The sequence below is a fragment of the Papaver somniferum genome, chromosome 11, assembly GCF_003573695.1.
Source record: "Papaver somniferum cultivar HN1 chromosome 11, ASM357369v1, whole genome shotgun sequence".
NCBI classification, from domain to species: domain Eukaryota; kingdom Viridiplantae; phylum Streptophyta; class Magnoliopsida; order Ranunculales; family Papaveraceae; genus Papaver; species Papaver somniferum.
Window position 1 is genome coordinate 102,086,218 of NC_039368.1, and position 16,142 is coordinate 102,102,359.

General features: G+C 36.9%; 1 protein-coding gene, 1 long non-coding RNA gene and 1 other non-coding gene across 4 annotated transcripts; all 3 read left to right on the top strand.

The window, feature by feature from the left end:
* LOC113321871 (pentatricopeptide repeat-containing protein At5g04810, chloroplastic-like) lies at positions 1 to 4,686 on the top strand. The gene is made up of 10 exons (XM_026569816.1): positions 1 to 927; positions 1,026 to 1,153; positions 1,311 to 1,451; positions 1,603 to 1,689; positions 1,813 to 1,966; positions 2,278 to 2,337; positions 2,771 to 3,199; positions 3,326 to 3,621; positions 3,786 to 3,915; positions 4,031 to 4,686. Exons 1-10 carry the CDS (start codon positions 19 to 21, stop codon positions 4,580 to 4,582), a joined length of 2,886 nt encoding a protein of 961 aa, XP_026425601.1. The 5' UTR covers positions 1 to 18; the 3' UTR covers positions 4,583 to 4,686.
* A 111-nt stretch (positions 4,687 to 4,797) lies between these two features.
* On the top strand, positions 4,798 to 4,871 carry TRNAE-UUC. The gene has a single exon. It is a non-coding gene; the product is annotated as a tRNA-Glu (tRNA).
* Positions 4,872 to 11,197: 6,326 nt separating this feature from the next.
* On the top strand, positions 11,198 to 14,437 carry LOC113320429. 2 transcript variants are annotated; one of them, XR_003346095.1, is made up of 4 exons: positions 11,198 to 11,400; positions 11,905 to 11,990; positions 13,044 to 14,132; positions 14,336 to 14,437. It is a non-coding gene; the product is annotated as an uncharacterized LOC113320429 (long non-coding RNA). The 2 variants fall into 2 exon arrangements; XR_003346096.1 differs by lacking the exon at positions 14,336 to 14,437 and having other exon boundaries at positions 13,044 to 13,586; positions 13,693 to 13,940.
* The last annotated feature ends 1,705 nt before the right edge of the window (positions 14,438 to 16,142 follow it).

The following is a 16,142-nucleotide window of genomic DNA, read 5'->3' on the forward strand; positions in this document are numbered from 1 at the left end:
CATTTCCATGAAGCGATAATGGATATCCTTTCAATTTCCTCCACCACCACACACACTCATCATCATACCTCACCCTTTTCTCCATCTTCTCCGCTCCTCCCTCCCAAATTTCAAACCACCCTTACTTTCTCCGCCAAATCCTCATCAGAATCCGACATTCAACCTAACCCTCCTCGTTTCTCCAGCAATGTTCGTCGCCCTAAACCTCTCAAAACCACCACATCCACAACCCCCACTAAATCCATACCTCTTCCTACACCAAACCCTAAAAAGACTTCCGTTAACCCTCTTCGCAATCTTGTGAATCCACCTAAAGCCCATAGGAATCCAGATGATCTTACTAACAAACTCTGGCTTACTAGTAGAATATCACCTCCACCACCGCCCCCACCACCTCCGCCACTGCAGGAAGCTGTTTCCGTTGTCAAAGAGACTACTCGAAAAAGTAAAGTAAAGGTGTCGGATGCTAAGAGTGATACTATTCGTGAATTTCGACAAGAAGGTAAGATTTTTGTCGGAAATCTTCCTACATGGATTAAGAAAAATGAGGTGGCTGAATTTTTTAGACAATTTGGACCTATTAAAGATGTGATATTGATTAAAGGACATGAGGATCCTGAGAGAAATGTTGGTTATGGTTTTATCATATATGGTGGTGCTACGTCTGCCAATTCGGCTATGAAATCAGTGGAGTTTGACGGAGTGGAGTTTCATGGTAGGGTTTTGACTGTAAAGTTAGATGATGGGAGGAGATTGAAAACTAGGTCAGATGATAGGGATAGATGGTTAGCAGGGTCAGATGAAGTTGAGTATCGATCTAATTGGCACCAAGAAAGAGAATCTTCCAGGAATGATTTCAGAAAGGTTCTTGAGACTGAGCCTGAGAATTGGCAGAGTGTTGTTCGTTCTTTTGAAAGAATTAAGAAGGTATCTACTTTGGAAATGTGTCTCTGTGTTTCTAGCTTGATATCTAGTTTATTTTTTATTCTTTTTGACTTTGTAGTTTTGATGTTTTGAGTTACCAGCCTTCACGAAGAGAATTTGGCCTGATGGTTAACTATTATGCAAGGCGAGGAGATGCACATCGCGCACGAGAAGTTTTCGAGAGAATGCGAGCAAGGGGAATTGAACCAACCTCACACGTCTACACAAGGTAAGAGTTGCCATTTTGTATGTTTGGTTTAGATGTTTACTGTAATCATTTGTTAGACTGAAGTTCGTTTTTTGAGAATGAAAATATATAAACTTGTCTCGAACTACACTCTTGTTTCTTTCATCATCCCGCATTGAAGGTAATTCATTTCATGCAGCCTTATTCATGCTTATGCAGTTGCTAGAGACATGGAGGAAGCCTTATCGTGCGTGAGAAAAATGAAAGTGGAGGGCATTGAACTGAATATAGTGACTTACAGTGTAGTTATTGGTGGATTTGCCAAAATTGGAAATGCGGAGTAAGTCAAATTCTCACATCTGGTACCTTATTTCTTTTCATATGATGAAAAATTCCTCTGTTAGTGATGGTACCATGGTAGACCTTTATTTAGTAGGATCAGAATGACAAACTTCATTTCATCCTAATTCTCGTTTATACTGTTTCGGAAGAGCTGCAGATAAATGGTTTAAGGAAGCAAAAGGGACACATGAAACCTTGAATGCTATTATTTATGGCAATATAATATATGCTCACTGGTAAGTCTTGATATCCATCAAAGTGCTTGTATTTAGTTGTACTCTGCTTAGCTATCAATGCCTTGATAGCACTGTATGCTATTTTCATGAGTGACGCTCATCCTTGTTTTTGCCCAAATGCAGCCAGGCCTGTAACATGGACCGAGCTGAAGATCTAGTAAGGGAGATGGAAGAAGAAGGAATTGATGCTCCAATTGACATATATCATACTATGATGGATGGTTACACGAACATTAGCAATGAAGAGAAGTGTCTTGTCGTGTTTAAAAGACTTGAGGTACACATTTTTGTTGATTAAATGGTATGATTTGTTTAAGGTGTCTGTTCAGTTTATATGATAAATGCGAGACTAAGAAGGGTAGTTATTTAAATAGCTATATGTATACAAATGTAAACATCTTATGTCAATACCTGGTCAGTATGGCGAGTTCAAAGGTGTTGCAATGTCAATGTTTTTGTGCTCTACTTAATTCTTACCTCTCAATAGTATTTGAAGCTCCAAGGAGTATGGTAGATTAACTTCATAATGATACACTGATGCTATTTCTATCTTGACTGTTCTTATATATCCTGTTAATGTTTCTGCAGGAATGCGGTTTTACACCTTCAATAATTAGCTATGGGTGTCTCATTAATCTTCTCACAAAGGTAAAATTCTGCCTTTCATTCTACAGTAGTGATTAAACCTTCTTTAGCTCTTGGTTTTGATCCTTTTAATAAATCATGATAATGTTGAATGTTTTATAACGTTCTTTAGCTCTGGATGGTTCACTTACTTGGGTATGAATAACTAACCCAAAACTGGAGTCTAGAGTGCTTGCAGTTAAACTTTTGGTAATATGTGTCAAGAACAGCGTGTATATTAAATGACAAGCACCCAAGAGATTCATTAAGCCTAGTTAATTGCCTGTAACGATGTGGATATAATTGGCCTACCCTTATTATATAATGTTCTCTCAGCCATAGATAAGTAACATAGTGGGATACCTTCAAAAAGAAAAAGAAAAAAAAATCGACAACTTTGTCAATACTATTACCATGTACGGTTTGTTCAAGTTACTTCATGTGATCATTGTTTCAGATGGGTAAAGTTACTAAAGCTTTAGAGGTCAGCAAAAAGATGGAATCAAATGGAATTAAACACAACATGAAAACCTACTCAATGTTGATTAATGGGTTTTTGAAGCTTAGTGATTGGGCAAATGCATTTGCTATTTTCGAGGACGTGGTCAAAGCAGGCTTAAAGCCGGACGCAGTGCTTTACAACAATGTCATCAGAGCCTTCTGTGGGATGGGCAACATGGATAGAGCCATCCGTACTGTTGAAGAGATGCAGAAACAGAGATTGAGGCCTACCTCGCGTACCTTTATGCCAATAATACATCGATTTGCAAAATTAGGAGAGATGAGAAGAGCCTTGGACATTTTTGATATGATGCGGAGAAGTGGATGCATCCCCAATGTGCACACATTCAATGCGTTAATCGTTGGTCTTGTTGAAAAGCATCAGGTGATATATGGATGACAGCAGATGGCTTCTTGGAACATTATAGATGGCAACTCAGTGAGAGTTTTCTATACTCCCCATTATCAACATGTCTTGTTTTGTTTTGTTTTGTTTTGTTTTGTTTTGCAGATGGATAAGGCGGTTGCGATAATTGATGAGATGTTACTGGCTGGAGTTACTCCTAACGAACATACTTATACCAAGATCATGCACGGTTATGCATCCCTAGGCGATACTGGCAAAGCTTTTGAGTACTTCACCAAGATGAAAAATGAGGGTCTAGAACTAGATGTGTTCTCGTATCAAGCGCTACTCAAGGCATGTTGCAAGGCAGGCAGGATGCAAAGTGCCTTAGCAGTCACAAGAGAAATGAGTTCTAAGAATATTCCAAGAAACACTTTTGTTTACAACATATTAATTGATGGGTATGGAAGTCAATTTTTTGTGAATCTTCATATGTAGTTTACTTAGAGTCTTCTTGTCAAGGTTTAGACATTCTTTTCCTATATGTAGTTATCTTTCTCTGCCGTATTTCGTGATTCGGTGCTTGATTCATTAATTTATTTCTGCAAAAATTTTTTTCGTAAAGATGGGCTCGAAGAGGAGATGTTTGGGAAGCTGCTGATCTGATGCAGCAAATGAAGCAAGATGGGGTTTTTCCTGATATTCATACATACACATCTTTCATAAATGCATGTTCAAAAGCTGGAGACATGCTGGTACGTAGTCCTAACTGATTGAATTAGCAGTTTAACTTCTGTTACGTTCGTTTATTGCTAATTAGGGTTTCTTAGACAAATAATTATCCTGATGAGAGAGTTCTCTAAAATGCAGAGAGCAACAAAGACGATAAAGGAAATGGAAGCTATAGGTGTGAAGCCTAACCTTAAAACGTACACCACATTAATCAATGGATGGGCCCGTGCAGCTCACCCTGAAAAGGCCTTAACCTGCTTCAAAGATATGAAGTCATCAGGGTGGAAGCCAGACAAAGCTGTATACCACTGTCTAATAACGTCTCTGCTATCCAGAGCTACTTTCACTGAAGAATATATTTACTCCGGTATCTTGTCCATCTCTAGAGAGATGGTAGAACTTGGTTTGACAGTTGACATGGGAACTGCGGTGCATTGGTCTAGGTGTCTACGTAAGATTGAAAGGTCAGGAGGAGAGCTCACTGAAGCTTTACAGAAGTCCTTCCCTCCTGCTTGGAATTCGTCTGAAAATCTTGAGATTACGAATCATGAAGATGATGATAACGTTGATGATGATGGTGATGACAGTGATGCAAATTATTCTGACGAGGACGAGATTGAAGAAAAAGAAAGTGATATATGTGGGAATAAACCTCATGATCGTTCGGATGACCACAGATTATGGTTTTAATCTAAGAAGTTCTCATTTTGGTTGTATTGTTAGGTGACAATTTAGAATCTCCTGTGGGCATCAACCTTGCATCTAATTAAAAATTTCATCAAATTAGTTTTTCATTTTTCAAGTTCTGCAGTTGTGCAATTTCTATTAGGAGGTCTGGAGATACTCGTGTTGGTGGCTCTTTCTTTCTTATATTATTAAAAACCATTGATGTTAAGTAGCACCAATCCATTGTAGTCCAGCCCGGTCAGGATACCTGGCTTTCCCCCAGGCGACCCGGGTTCAAATCCCGGCAATGGAACATAATTTTTTTTGGCAATGGAACATAAAGACAGTAAAGGAAGAATGTTGCTCCTATTACTTGGTTCTCAAATGAATTGGTAGTTGGTGATGACGGATATGACATGTTTGGATGAAATAATGACCGTTTATTTATTTAGTGTAAGATTTATTTTAATAAATTAGTGTATGATAGAGAGTAGGCTATCTTCTTTATACACACGACTATAATTTCAAAAAAATAATAGTCGTTTGAGCAAAAAAAGAAACAATATCGGGTGACAATTGGATTATTCATAGGCACATAAAGTCTGATCGTGAATTTGGAATTATGGGAAATAACTGTCTTTTCATAATCGGTTTTATACATGAGGCACTTAAAGACCGATTCTTGATTTCTTTATAAATCCAAATTTGGGCTCAAAATCGGTTTATTTTCCATAATCGGTTTTATACATGAGGCACTTAAAGATTGATTCTTAATTTCTCTGCAAATCCAAACTTGGGCCCAGAATCGGTTCATTTGTGCATTAGCGTAAGCAGATTGTGGTTGATGTTCGCCACATCACCCCAGAATCGGTTTATATAGGAGTATAATAACTACCGATGCCTTGTAACATCAACCATACTCCATCTGCGCTAATGCACACATAAACCAATTATTGTTGATTTTTAGAAAATTTGCTGAGAAAATTTCATAGATTCATAGTTAAATCATTGTTGAGTCTCTATTAAAAAGAACAGATTAAAGGGATTTAACTCAATCACTTGAATTGTTTGTCGCCAAAATATTATCTAAGAACCCAAAAATACTGAAAATTCAATTGTTGTTTGTGATTAGGTTCTAGTTTTTGATTTTGATGGAAATTGAAAAAAAAAAGATTTTGATAAAAGATTGAATTGTTAATAGAAACGATTAAGGTTTTTGTATTTGTTTTAGATAATTAGAGTAATTAAGGTTTGTGTAAACGCTAATTTAGTATTTTAACGTATTTTAGACATCCCATATCCCCTTCTCTAGGATGGTTAAAGAAAATAATAGGCCTCAAATAAAGTGTATACGCCTCAAATTAGGAATGTTTTCTATCAACCTATTCTTCTTACAGTATTTGGTTTTTGATTGGCTCATATATTTAAAATTGAAATTTTTAGGTGATTTTTTTTCCCTAGATTTATCGAGAACCGACAGATGTATATGTGCATATCAACCGATAGTAGACATGTCGAAAATATAAGTTTTTTGTCAAACATCAGAATTGGTCGTGACAGATTCTTATAAGGACCGACCCTGACATAGATCCTCGGGATCAATTCTAGTTGAGATCCTTATTAGGGATCCGGCCTAATAGAGATCCTTGAATCACCTATTCAACTACGGAATAAATTTCACAAATATACTCCCTTAAACTATGTAGCAAAACAAAATTCTGAGACATGGATACATCTGGAAGTTCAAAACACTGAACAATAAGAAATTACTGTAGACACCCAATTTCGTACATAATTTGAAGTTTTACTTCCGGGGAATTCGGTTTAGGCAAACACTGTTTATGCTCATAGCTAGGGTCCAAGGGTAAACATTTTCACTAAGACCAAAAGTACGTCCACCAAGTGTTTTAATTAGTCCATAAACTAGTTCCACTAGTCATGAAGTCCAAGTTTGGACGTACACCAAAATGAGCTAAAATGCCTATAGCCCTGAAGTCCAAGTAAGTTGGACGTCCACCAGTACTGATTCCATTGTCCAAAATTGGACGTTTCCTCTAATAGCAAAATGTCGACACCTTTAGTTTTCTTTGTTCCCAAGATTTGCCTTCCTAGCTTAGAGTTTAGGCTTAGCTTAGATTTTAGGCTGGAATGAAAATATTTTAGTTTAGGAAATGAATTGGAATAATATTAAGAATATGAAAATAATATTTATTAAGATGGAAAATGAAATTTAGGTTTTTGGTTTGAATTGTCGGATTGGATCGTTGATCCTAAGGTCATAGTTAACGGAGTAACACTATAAATAAGGAACCATTTTTGGTGTCCAGGGGAGTAAAAATTTCTGATCTCACCCTATAGAGAAAAAAAACTAGAGAAACTTCTAAGAGATTTTTAACGGAGAAATAGGAAATATAGGATTCTTAGAGGGCGTTAGAATGGTTGGTGTTGGATTGTTCTTCGATACGATTGTTTTTGTGGAAGTACTAACCCCTGTTGATCTTTCCGTTCTAAGTAACACTGAGATCGTCTACTTAGCGAAAACAGGTCTATACCAAAACCTTCAACTCATTGTAATGGTTACGGACAAACATTAGTGAGAAGTGTTTATTGTTCCTTGCCGTTGTTGGATGCATAATGTTCTTGAATATTTTCTTCTGTTTTGCTTTGTGATCATAAGCTTGATAATCATTAACTATACTTTCTTTTTGAGTTTGATCATGTGCTAAATCTGTTTTAGGCATGCATCTGTTTGAGACCAAGTAGTATAGGCATCAAGCATTTCATATTATAGTCCCACGAAGAGCATATTAGATTGCGCATATCATATGGCCACCATGAGTTCATACATATATGCATGAAGATAGTCCATGATTAGTAAGTTTCTTTCATAGTAGTGTGTGAACAGTATTCTGATGAGCTCTTGTGATTGATTCGCCTATTCTTACTAATATTTAATGCAAGTCCATATTATTTAGGCTTGTCTGATAAACGGAAACGCATGGTCTGATAGTTTGATGAGTAATATTGGAATAATAATAATAATCATCGTTTGGGTGAACGGTATGCCTTGTCTTTGAATCAGTTTTAACAAAATCCATTCAATAATAATGATCGGTGATGATTTGATAATAATAATAATAAAAAAAAAACTTTTTAATTATAATTTTTATTTACATGGGGTTGGTTGGGAGCCTAGCAACAAGTTGCGCCCCAACTCCTTTTTGAATAGCTAAACCTATCCTATGAAAAAGAAAACTGCCTATCTTAGAATTAGCATCATGATTGGTTAAGCAATTTCTCAACCGGTTCAAAAAAACAATAAAATCATCTCCTAATTCACCTAAAGTAGAAAAGGTTAAAACCCCAAAACTGTAGCCATGAGATGTGCAAGTGTCCAAGTATTTGGCACACTTGCGATGGATAGCCATAGAAATAGCATGTCCCGGAACAAAGCTGCGAAGTCCACCACCTGTGAAGGGTGAAACCCCTGTAACGTCAAGGCAAGTCTTGACCGTTTTCCCAGTTGTATACAAGAATGTCAGCTGGTTTTAAACCATTACCATCCGCCAAAAATCCCAAATAAGCCTCTTTTCTAGCAGCTACACCAGCCTTGTTGCATATGTCCATGGCCACATCACGAACCAGATCATGTCTGAATTTGGGTCCGACTTCATTCGCACAATGGATGACATGGTCACCAAATGTATCCATACTATGACTGCAACATGGGCACACACTATTCTCAGGAAAAAGGGCCACGCCAAGATGGTATTGGATTACAGCCCTAAACTGTCTCGGTCCAATAGTTTGATTGATCCCAGCAATAGGAATCGCCTTTAAAAAATCCATCGCATGAACCATCTTGTTGCTCTGCCAAAGAACTGCATCTCTTGCAGACATTGCAAACCTGGTAGATAATTCTCTCTTAACAACATCAAAGTAACGAACTACCAATGATCTCATGGGGTGTGGGGCAATGTCTTTGATGCTGAAAGTAGAAGAAGTAAGGCCACAAGATTGCATATACCTGTTGAGGGCTGACGTAAACTGATGACTGGGAGCAGAAATGTCTGTAGAATGTAAGATAGTACCTTGTAAGCTCTGAGTTTGGACATAAGACGCAAGATAACAATACAGACTTGTATCTGCCATGGTGTAAACTCCCAATCCGCCATCCTTAATGGGTAGTGTAGCTAGCCGTCGTTGAAGAGGACCGAACCTAGGACCATCCCCTGTGACTAAATATTGTAAGTACTGAAACAAGTGGTGATCAAAGTGATTGGCAGCAGCATGTAGGACTCGAGGGTCAGTGGTGCGCATAGTAAAGTAGAGTTTGGACACACCAGTACAGTTGCGTAGAAGTAAAAGCTCAGATTGCGGATCTTGTAACTTCCTCACAGAGTCCATAAGTTGTATAGTTTTATTGACTCTGGACATTACCAAATCACTGCAATAGTGAGTATCCAGGCTAACAGGTCCACCAAGTAACTTAACACCTCCCTTGGCTCTGTCAATATTACTCGGAAACACCCCATCTATAAAACTCCTAGGGTCTGACGAAGGCCAAAATACCTCAGATTTTTTGATGTTCAAAAATAAACCCCTGGCACCACCGTCATTTTGTATTACACTGAGTGCCTTAGAAACCTCCATTGTGTCCCCAATTATAGTACCATCATCAAGGTACCAGGCATGTAAGTCCAGAGAGCATTGAGAAGCAATTTTACAGACAAGAGGATGAAATGTTAAAGAAAAAAGCAAAGGACCAAGGGGGTCCCCTTGCTGAACCCCTTGAGCAGAAGATAAAATAGAATCACTGTAATACAGTCTTGCTGGTTTAGCATAACAGAACTCAACCCATCTTGATATACTGGGGAATTTACTCCTCACTTCTCTAATAAGACATGTCATATTAACTAAGTTGAAGGCATTCTTAAAATCTACAAGTAACATAGTTAGGTTAGATTGAGTACCTTTCAATTCAAGAAGTCTGTTTGCTGAATGCATGATTCCTTCTCCTCCACATTGGATACCTACTCCAAACTGGTGGTTACCCAAGTATGCAGTCATGGCCTGGCTCACTGAACTTGCTGCAAGCTTAGAGCACAACCGTCTCCAGATGGTACCAATTGCAATTGGCTTGATACCCCCATCAGGTTTAAGGAGTGGTGTAAGAGGAGCACTAGCAATATACTCCCCTAAAACAAAAGAACATTTACCAGAGAGCCATAAGTTTACAACACCTGAAATTGAATTGAGCAAATCTTCAGAAACTGCAGCTGCTGACCCACTTTGAGCATCCAAAAGGTGTTGTGCTCTAAGTCCATCTCTGCCACATGAAGTACCCTTGGGGAAGCTCCGGATGGCAGTCAAAACAGCTTTGACATCAACAGACACAGGTGCATGGTTACCTATTTACTTGAGGATGATAAAAATTTTGATAATAATAATTTTGATGATAATAATAATAAAAATTATGTGGATTTGATCGGATTTGTTTTTTTTTACGGGTTTAACAAGGTTACCTATTTACTTGAGGATTTAATTATTGTTTATAATTTTATGTATCTATTTCAATATTTGTTATTGTGAATTAGAACCCTAAAATCCCGATTATAAAGTAGAGATGTCAAGTTTGGCTAGGTGCCTCACACCTTCCTAACCCGTATCTTCTGTTTTTGGACCAGTGCTTATTTTGGGTTCCAACTCCATAAGTTGGGTGGCGGCTTCGATAATAATTAATTCCAAGTGTATTTTCCATTATAGATATTTGGAGGTCTTAACGGATTTCGACGGTATCTACCATTACTAATTAGTATTATATCGATTCTACGAAGTATATAGATAAACTTACTTCGTAACTCCATATACTTAAGTTGTATAGAACAACTAGTATATCATTCCTTGATACTTTGACCATAATATAATGACCAATTCACCAATACTAAATTCAATGTAAACAAACTTTACTTACCAATATAAAAGAACAAAAGATGGAAATGGAACAACTCAAGCCTGTTGTTACTAACCTCGAATGGAGAAATGGTGTCTTCCTTGATGTTGATACGTCTTCAGATTCTTCATGAATAACAAAAGCAAGTCTCAATATATATATGTTCCTAGTATAGCCTAACGAAGTTGACTCTAGCAATCATATCGAGAAACTTTCAGTACCAAAATTGACATACTAACGTTTGGTGAGTTCAGCCGAGCAATGCTCTAACATAAGTGTGTACGAGTTAAACTGCGAACTTTCTAAGTGTCGACATAGTGATTTGAATATGTGTTGAATCCTAATATCAAGGGCTATACATCAGTCGGTCGGTGTTGGTTTTTACCAATACCGACCTCCGGACTGCCAATGGCGGTTTTTACTATTTCAATGAAATAGGTTCGAGTTTGAACTAGCATTTAATAATTAAAAGAATTATGGTGGGCCAGCCCAAAACGGTCGACCCGGATAGAAAAGTCTGCAAGAGAATATTCTTAATTTTGGAGTATAAATCACAGACAATCAAGAATACATGACCCAGTTTGGATAACTTTGCTTATATAAAAGTGGTCAGGATTCAATCTCCCATTAGATAAATCTACGGATAATAGTGTTATACATGGTTTAATTGTCTGGGCTTACACACGGTTTAATTGTCGACTCATTTTTCTCTTCATATTCCCTTCTTTCTCACTTTTTTTTTTCTCTCTCTTGCTCGAAGTTGAACAGGGTTTTAGTATGCTTAATGTGATTTGGTGAGAATTGATGGAAGGCATGATTTGTGATCCCGATTGAGAAAATGATTGCATAAAAATTATCTACTCTTATGCAAGGAGAGTTTAGATATCGGGTAAGAATAAAAAATTTAATGTGCAATTTTTCTTCAATCCAGCGTTTCATGGTTCTCTGATTGGATATCAATCTACGTTTTATTGTTTAGGTGGTTCAATTCGGAGATGAATCTTATGAATCGTTGATTTAATTTAGAGTTCTTCGTGAAATGTTTGTAGAAATGCCTGAGAGGTCAAGCGTCTTATTTTTGACATGATTAACTAGGAATAAGTAGCATAAAATATCTATTTACATTTTTTTTTCATTTTTCAGTTAAATTTGAGTTGGTAAATTTATTAGTTTTCTCTGGGTTGGATTATAGTAAAACAACGAAATCAATAGAAGAACACATAGCATAAAGTGGCTTCAGGCACCGGTGACTGTATAGCACCAAAGTCAATCAATTCCAAAACCTTTATTTATGTTTTACAAGTTGGGTATGCGTAAAAATAAAATTGATTTAGAATCGCCTCATGGTTGCTTTCTGTGATGCTAATATATTGTGAGTGTGGTGATTTTGCAGGGACAGTGTGGACTAATAGAAATCTATTTCGTGCTCCTGGGTATGTGAATTATGACAATCAACAGCAATTTATTCCGTGCTCATGGGTATGTGAATTATGAAAATCAACATGGATGGAATGTTGAATTCTACACCAGGCTTCGTCCATGTCTTACCTGGAAATGATAATTTTCATGTCATTAATATATCTATTATTTTGTTTGAATTTTAGGGTTTGGGTTTTAGTTGTTTGAAATCACTCTATGAAATTGGAGAACTAAAGAAGAATGAGAATGATAAGATAGTCGCATAACATATATGATACATTGTTAGTAACTCAGCTGTTAGAGATACCGAAGTTTCAGTATATTATGGAAGAGTTAGGAATGTTTGGCCTAGAAATGTTTATGTTTCATTTGGATGTGTGTCGTTGTTTGTTCACTACTTGGAGTGTTAGAAGGTTATGAATCATTAAAACGATTAGACGAACATTGTAGCTAGGTAGGTTTGTATATGACTTTTTATTTGAGGTTTATAATAATCTTTGGGCTTAGAAGTAAGGACCAAAGTGTTGAGTTAATGAATGTAGTCATTTCCATCATTTTCAAATATTGTGAGATACAATGTTTTGTTTAATGCTATCAGATATTCAAAGTTCGTCGCCAGAAACCAGAAGTCTCTCAAAAAATCATAAGAAATACTTAAGAGATGTGTGAGATTTTAAGTTTGAGATATATGGAGCAGTCGATCACACGATTTATTTTTAGTCTTCTGTAATCCGTTTTTGACTTCTTTTGTGATGCTTATAGCAAGGGCTCAACCTCTTAATTCGATAATGCCTACAATAAGTGCTCTCTTAAGTTAATTGAAGGTTTATTTGAGTTATTGGGGTTTGCAAGTGTTGTGGTTTGTTTTTTTTGGTTGGCCTATTTTGTTAGAGTTAATCTATTATTGCTTCCATCAAAATTAAGTACTGATTAGTTACACCAACAGGTTTATCTATTTTCTTTAATTCTTCAGTTGTAGTGATTACACAATGATTACTCGACTTTCGATGGGGTTTAGATGTAATTTTTCCGTTGTGCGTACTAATAATAAATTTATCAATCACGAATTTAACGTTTTAGTAACTGAAGTACGTTTGTTTTCATTCATTGCAGGTGAACCAAATGGCCCAGCTAGCCCAAAATTATCAAAGCTATGTTGCAGGTTCACAGGATTCTATAATGGGGACCCCTCATATCCCACAGAATGATGAAGGGCCAGTTGTTGCAATACCGTTGAATCTTCCACAAATTTCAGCACCTCCACCTATCTTGCCGATGCAAAGTTCCAACACACACACGCCCGTCCCGACAACATCGTCACCAGTACAAACTTCAGTACCTCCTCAGAATTTCCTAATAAAAAATTCATCACGACCCTTGGTATTGCTGATACAAAATTTACCAGTGCCTTGACCGATGTTTCTGGTAAAAAATTCAGCGTCTCCACCAATGTTTATGATACAAAGCTTAGCATCTCAGTTCAGCACCTCTACCATTGCCACCTATACAAAATTAATCACCGCCATTAATGTCTCCAGCATGCATTCATGCACCACCCCCAATGCCCCGTTAAGTTCTTTCACCCTTCGAAGAAGCAGTACCACTTGGTATCATACACTAACACTGTATGTTTTCTCCCCCTGCCATTTTATAAAGGTACATTTGTACTCGGTTGTTTTTATATATACTCTTGCAGTTCAAGGTCGAGTTACTCAACAAGTTGCACACTTTGTAACGAAAATACCTTCGTTGTTTGGTACAGTGGTAGACATTCCTGTTGTTACTCCAGTATCAACAACACTTTTCAGAGTCGGTTAGGGTTATAGCGCAAACATGTTCGAACCTATGGGACTTAATAATGTCACTGCATCAATCAAAGAGTTTTCTTTGAATTCCTTCCAGTGGCCAAGGTCTAGAGTTTTTTTTGAATTTCTTTACTGATCAATTAAAGATTTGTCCTAAGGATTGACTGTTATTATAAAAAAAGCTCAGTTTATTTTGCATCTTTAATATACCGACTAAAGAAAAAGTTTATCTTACTTTGAAGCCTCTCTTATTCCTCCTACATTTTCGCAACTTCCAAGTTCCAACTGCACTCCCAAGAAAACAAAGGCACCATCTTCGTATATGGACCCAAGAAGAAGAGTAAATGATTGTCCAAAGGAGTAATATTAATCTTCTCATCAGATTGTGCATCTCACGGTGAGCGCTAAAGATGCAAACTATTTTTGGTTGGATCATTTAAACGCCAATTATAGATGTAAAATTGGTTTACAAGGAGAAACTATATATACCGATGAAAATGCAAACATTAAGTGATGGTTTTATTTCATGAATTTACTTATTGTTGGTCGTATCGTTTTGATTTTGATGGTTGTGGTGATATGCTTTTCTTCTGTTAACAGAGATCTAGGCCAAGCCTAGACGGTCCATTCATCTACAATGATGGTACAAAACCATATACGGTACGCCAAAACGATTCCAAGTGATGGTACAAAACCATATACGATCCGCCAAAACGAGGCCAAACTTTGGAGTTTCTTAAATCAACAAAATTTGAAAGCTTTTACTGAAAACACCTATACAAAGAACCAAAATTTTGAAGTTACAAATTATATCACAAAGGTCATTCAAATTATCGAAATTGAAGAGGAGGGGTCGACCAGAAGATTGGCCGAAATTGAAGAAATTTTAGGAAATCTCGAGTTACAAATTCAGCAAACAAACCCACGAATAGTGAGTTCTTAGTGAAATTGGAATTTAACATTTGTCGATATTTTTCAATTTCTTTTAATTCATTGGCTACTTAAAGAAATCATAATGAAGTTTGAATTAATTACAGTAAGTTTACAATGCAGTTAGAAGATGTTGAAAAAAAATGTGAAGAAAATTGAGTTAGATTTGGAAGAATTAGCAAATATTAAAAATCAATAAAAATTGGTAGTCGTCTAAAGAAACTAGAGTGAAATATAAGGAAATTACATCGAGTTTGTAGGTCAATTGTAGGAGTTTGATGAAATTTTGAAGAATTTAGCTTAGTTTTCAAGCTTTTTTTTTTCAACATTTTCAAATGATCCTCTTTTATAATTTCTTTGTAGTGCAGTCACATCTTTTAAGATTTTTTTTTAAAAATGCTAAAGCAAAATTTGAACGAATCATATGAAAAGATCAACAGAAAATGTTGCTAAGGGTTGTGCAATGTGGCATCACTTGGCCACTTTTTTATGTTGTTAATAGAATAAAACGGAAATAAAATTAAGTTGACCCGGCTCATTTCAGATAAGCATCGGACATGAAAGCCATCTGCCAGTAGGCAGTATGTTCCCATCCAAGGGAACTTAGAACCTTATGATAATAATGCAAACAAGTCCGCCACTATGTGGAAATTGTCGACTCCTAAGAAGAAAAATCATCTGAGGAAGGTGATACACCCCGATGCTTTCATTCGTTTTGCTTGAGTAGTGCTGGATTAAGTAGTGAAGACATGGCAGTGGTGCTTATAGAATGTCAATTTATCATAGTTGGGCGTATAGGGGAGTCCAGGTACTGATCTATTATTGTTGTGTTCAACGGAAGTGGATGATACAACAGGGATGGTGATGCACCGTGTGCTTAGTTCAATTGTTTGTAATTTCAGGGTGCAGCCAAGGGATGTTCAAACTAACACTATGTTTGTTTACTCCTGACTCATCTGAGTCGTCTGGATCTGAGTCGTCTGGATTTGAGTGAAATCACCTGACTCATTTGGATCTGCTCGATATGTTTGTTTTGAGTCAGATCTGACTCATCTGACTCAAAAAAAATGTGAGTCAGTGGTTTGGTCCCGTGAGTCAGGGGTATTTTGTTACCTGACTCAAATGGGTCCGAGTCAGGGGTTATGTCTGAGTCATAGGTCGAGTCAGATATGACTCAAAATGCAAAACAAACGGTCTGACTGCTGACTCGGCCCGAGTCAGAGGTTGACTCAGATCCAGACGCCGAGTCAGCTGCAAACAAACTAGATGTAAATCTGAGTGTTTCCTTTAGAAGATATGAATCTCTTCCTTTAGAAGAAAAAAAAAAGGAATTTTCTCTTAAATTAATTGACACAAAAAATTGGTTGAGTGAAATAACTTATATGTACATTGTTTTATTTTACTGGACAACAGAGTCCCTAGAAAAATTTCACCAATCTTCCGACTTATGGAAAACGGGGGACTTCAATCTATTTTT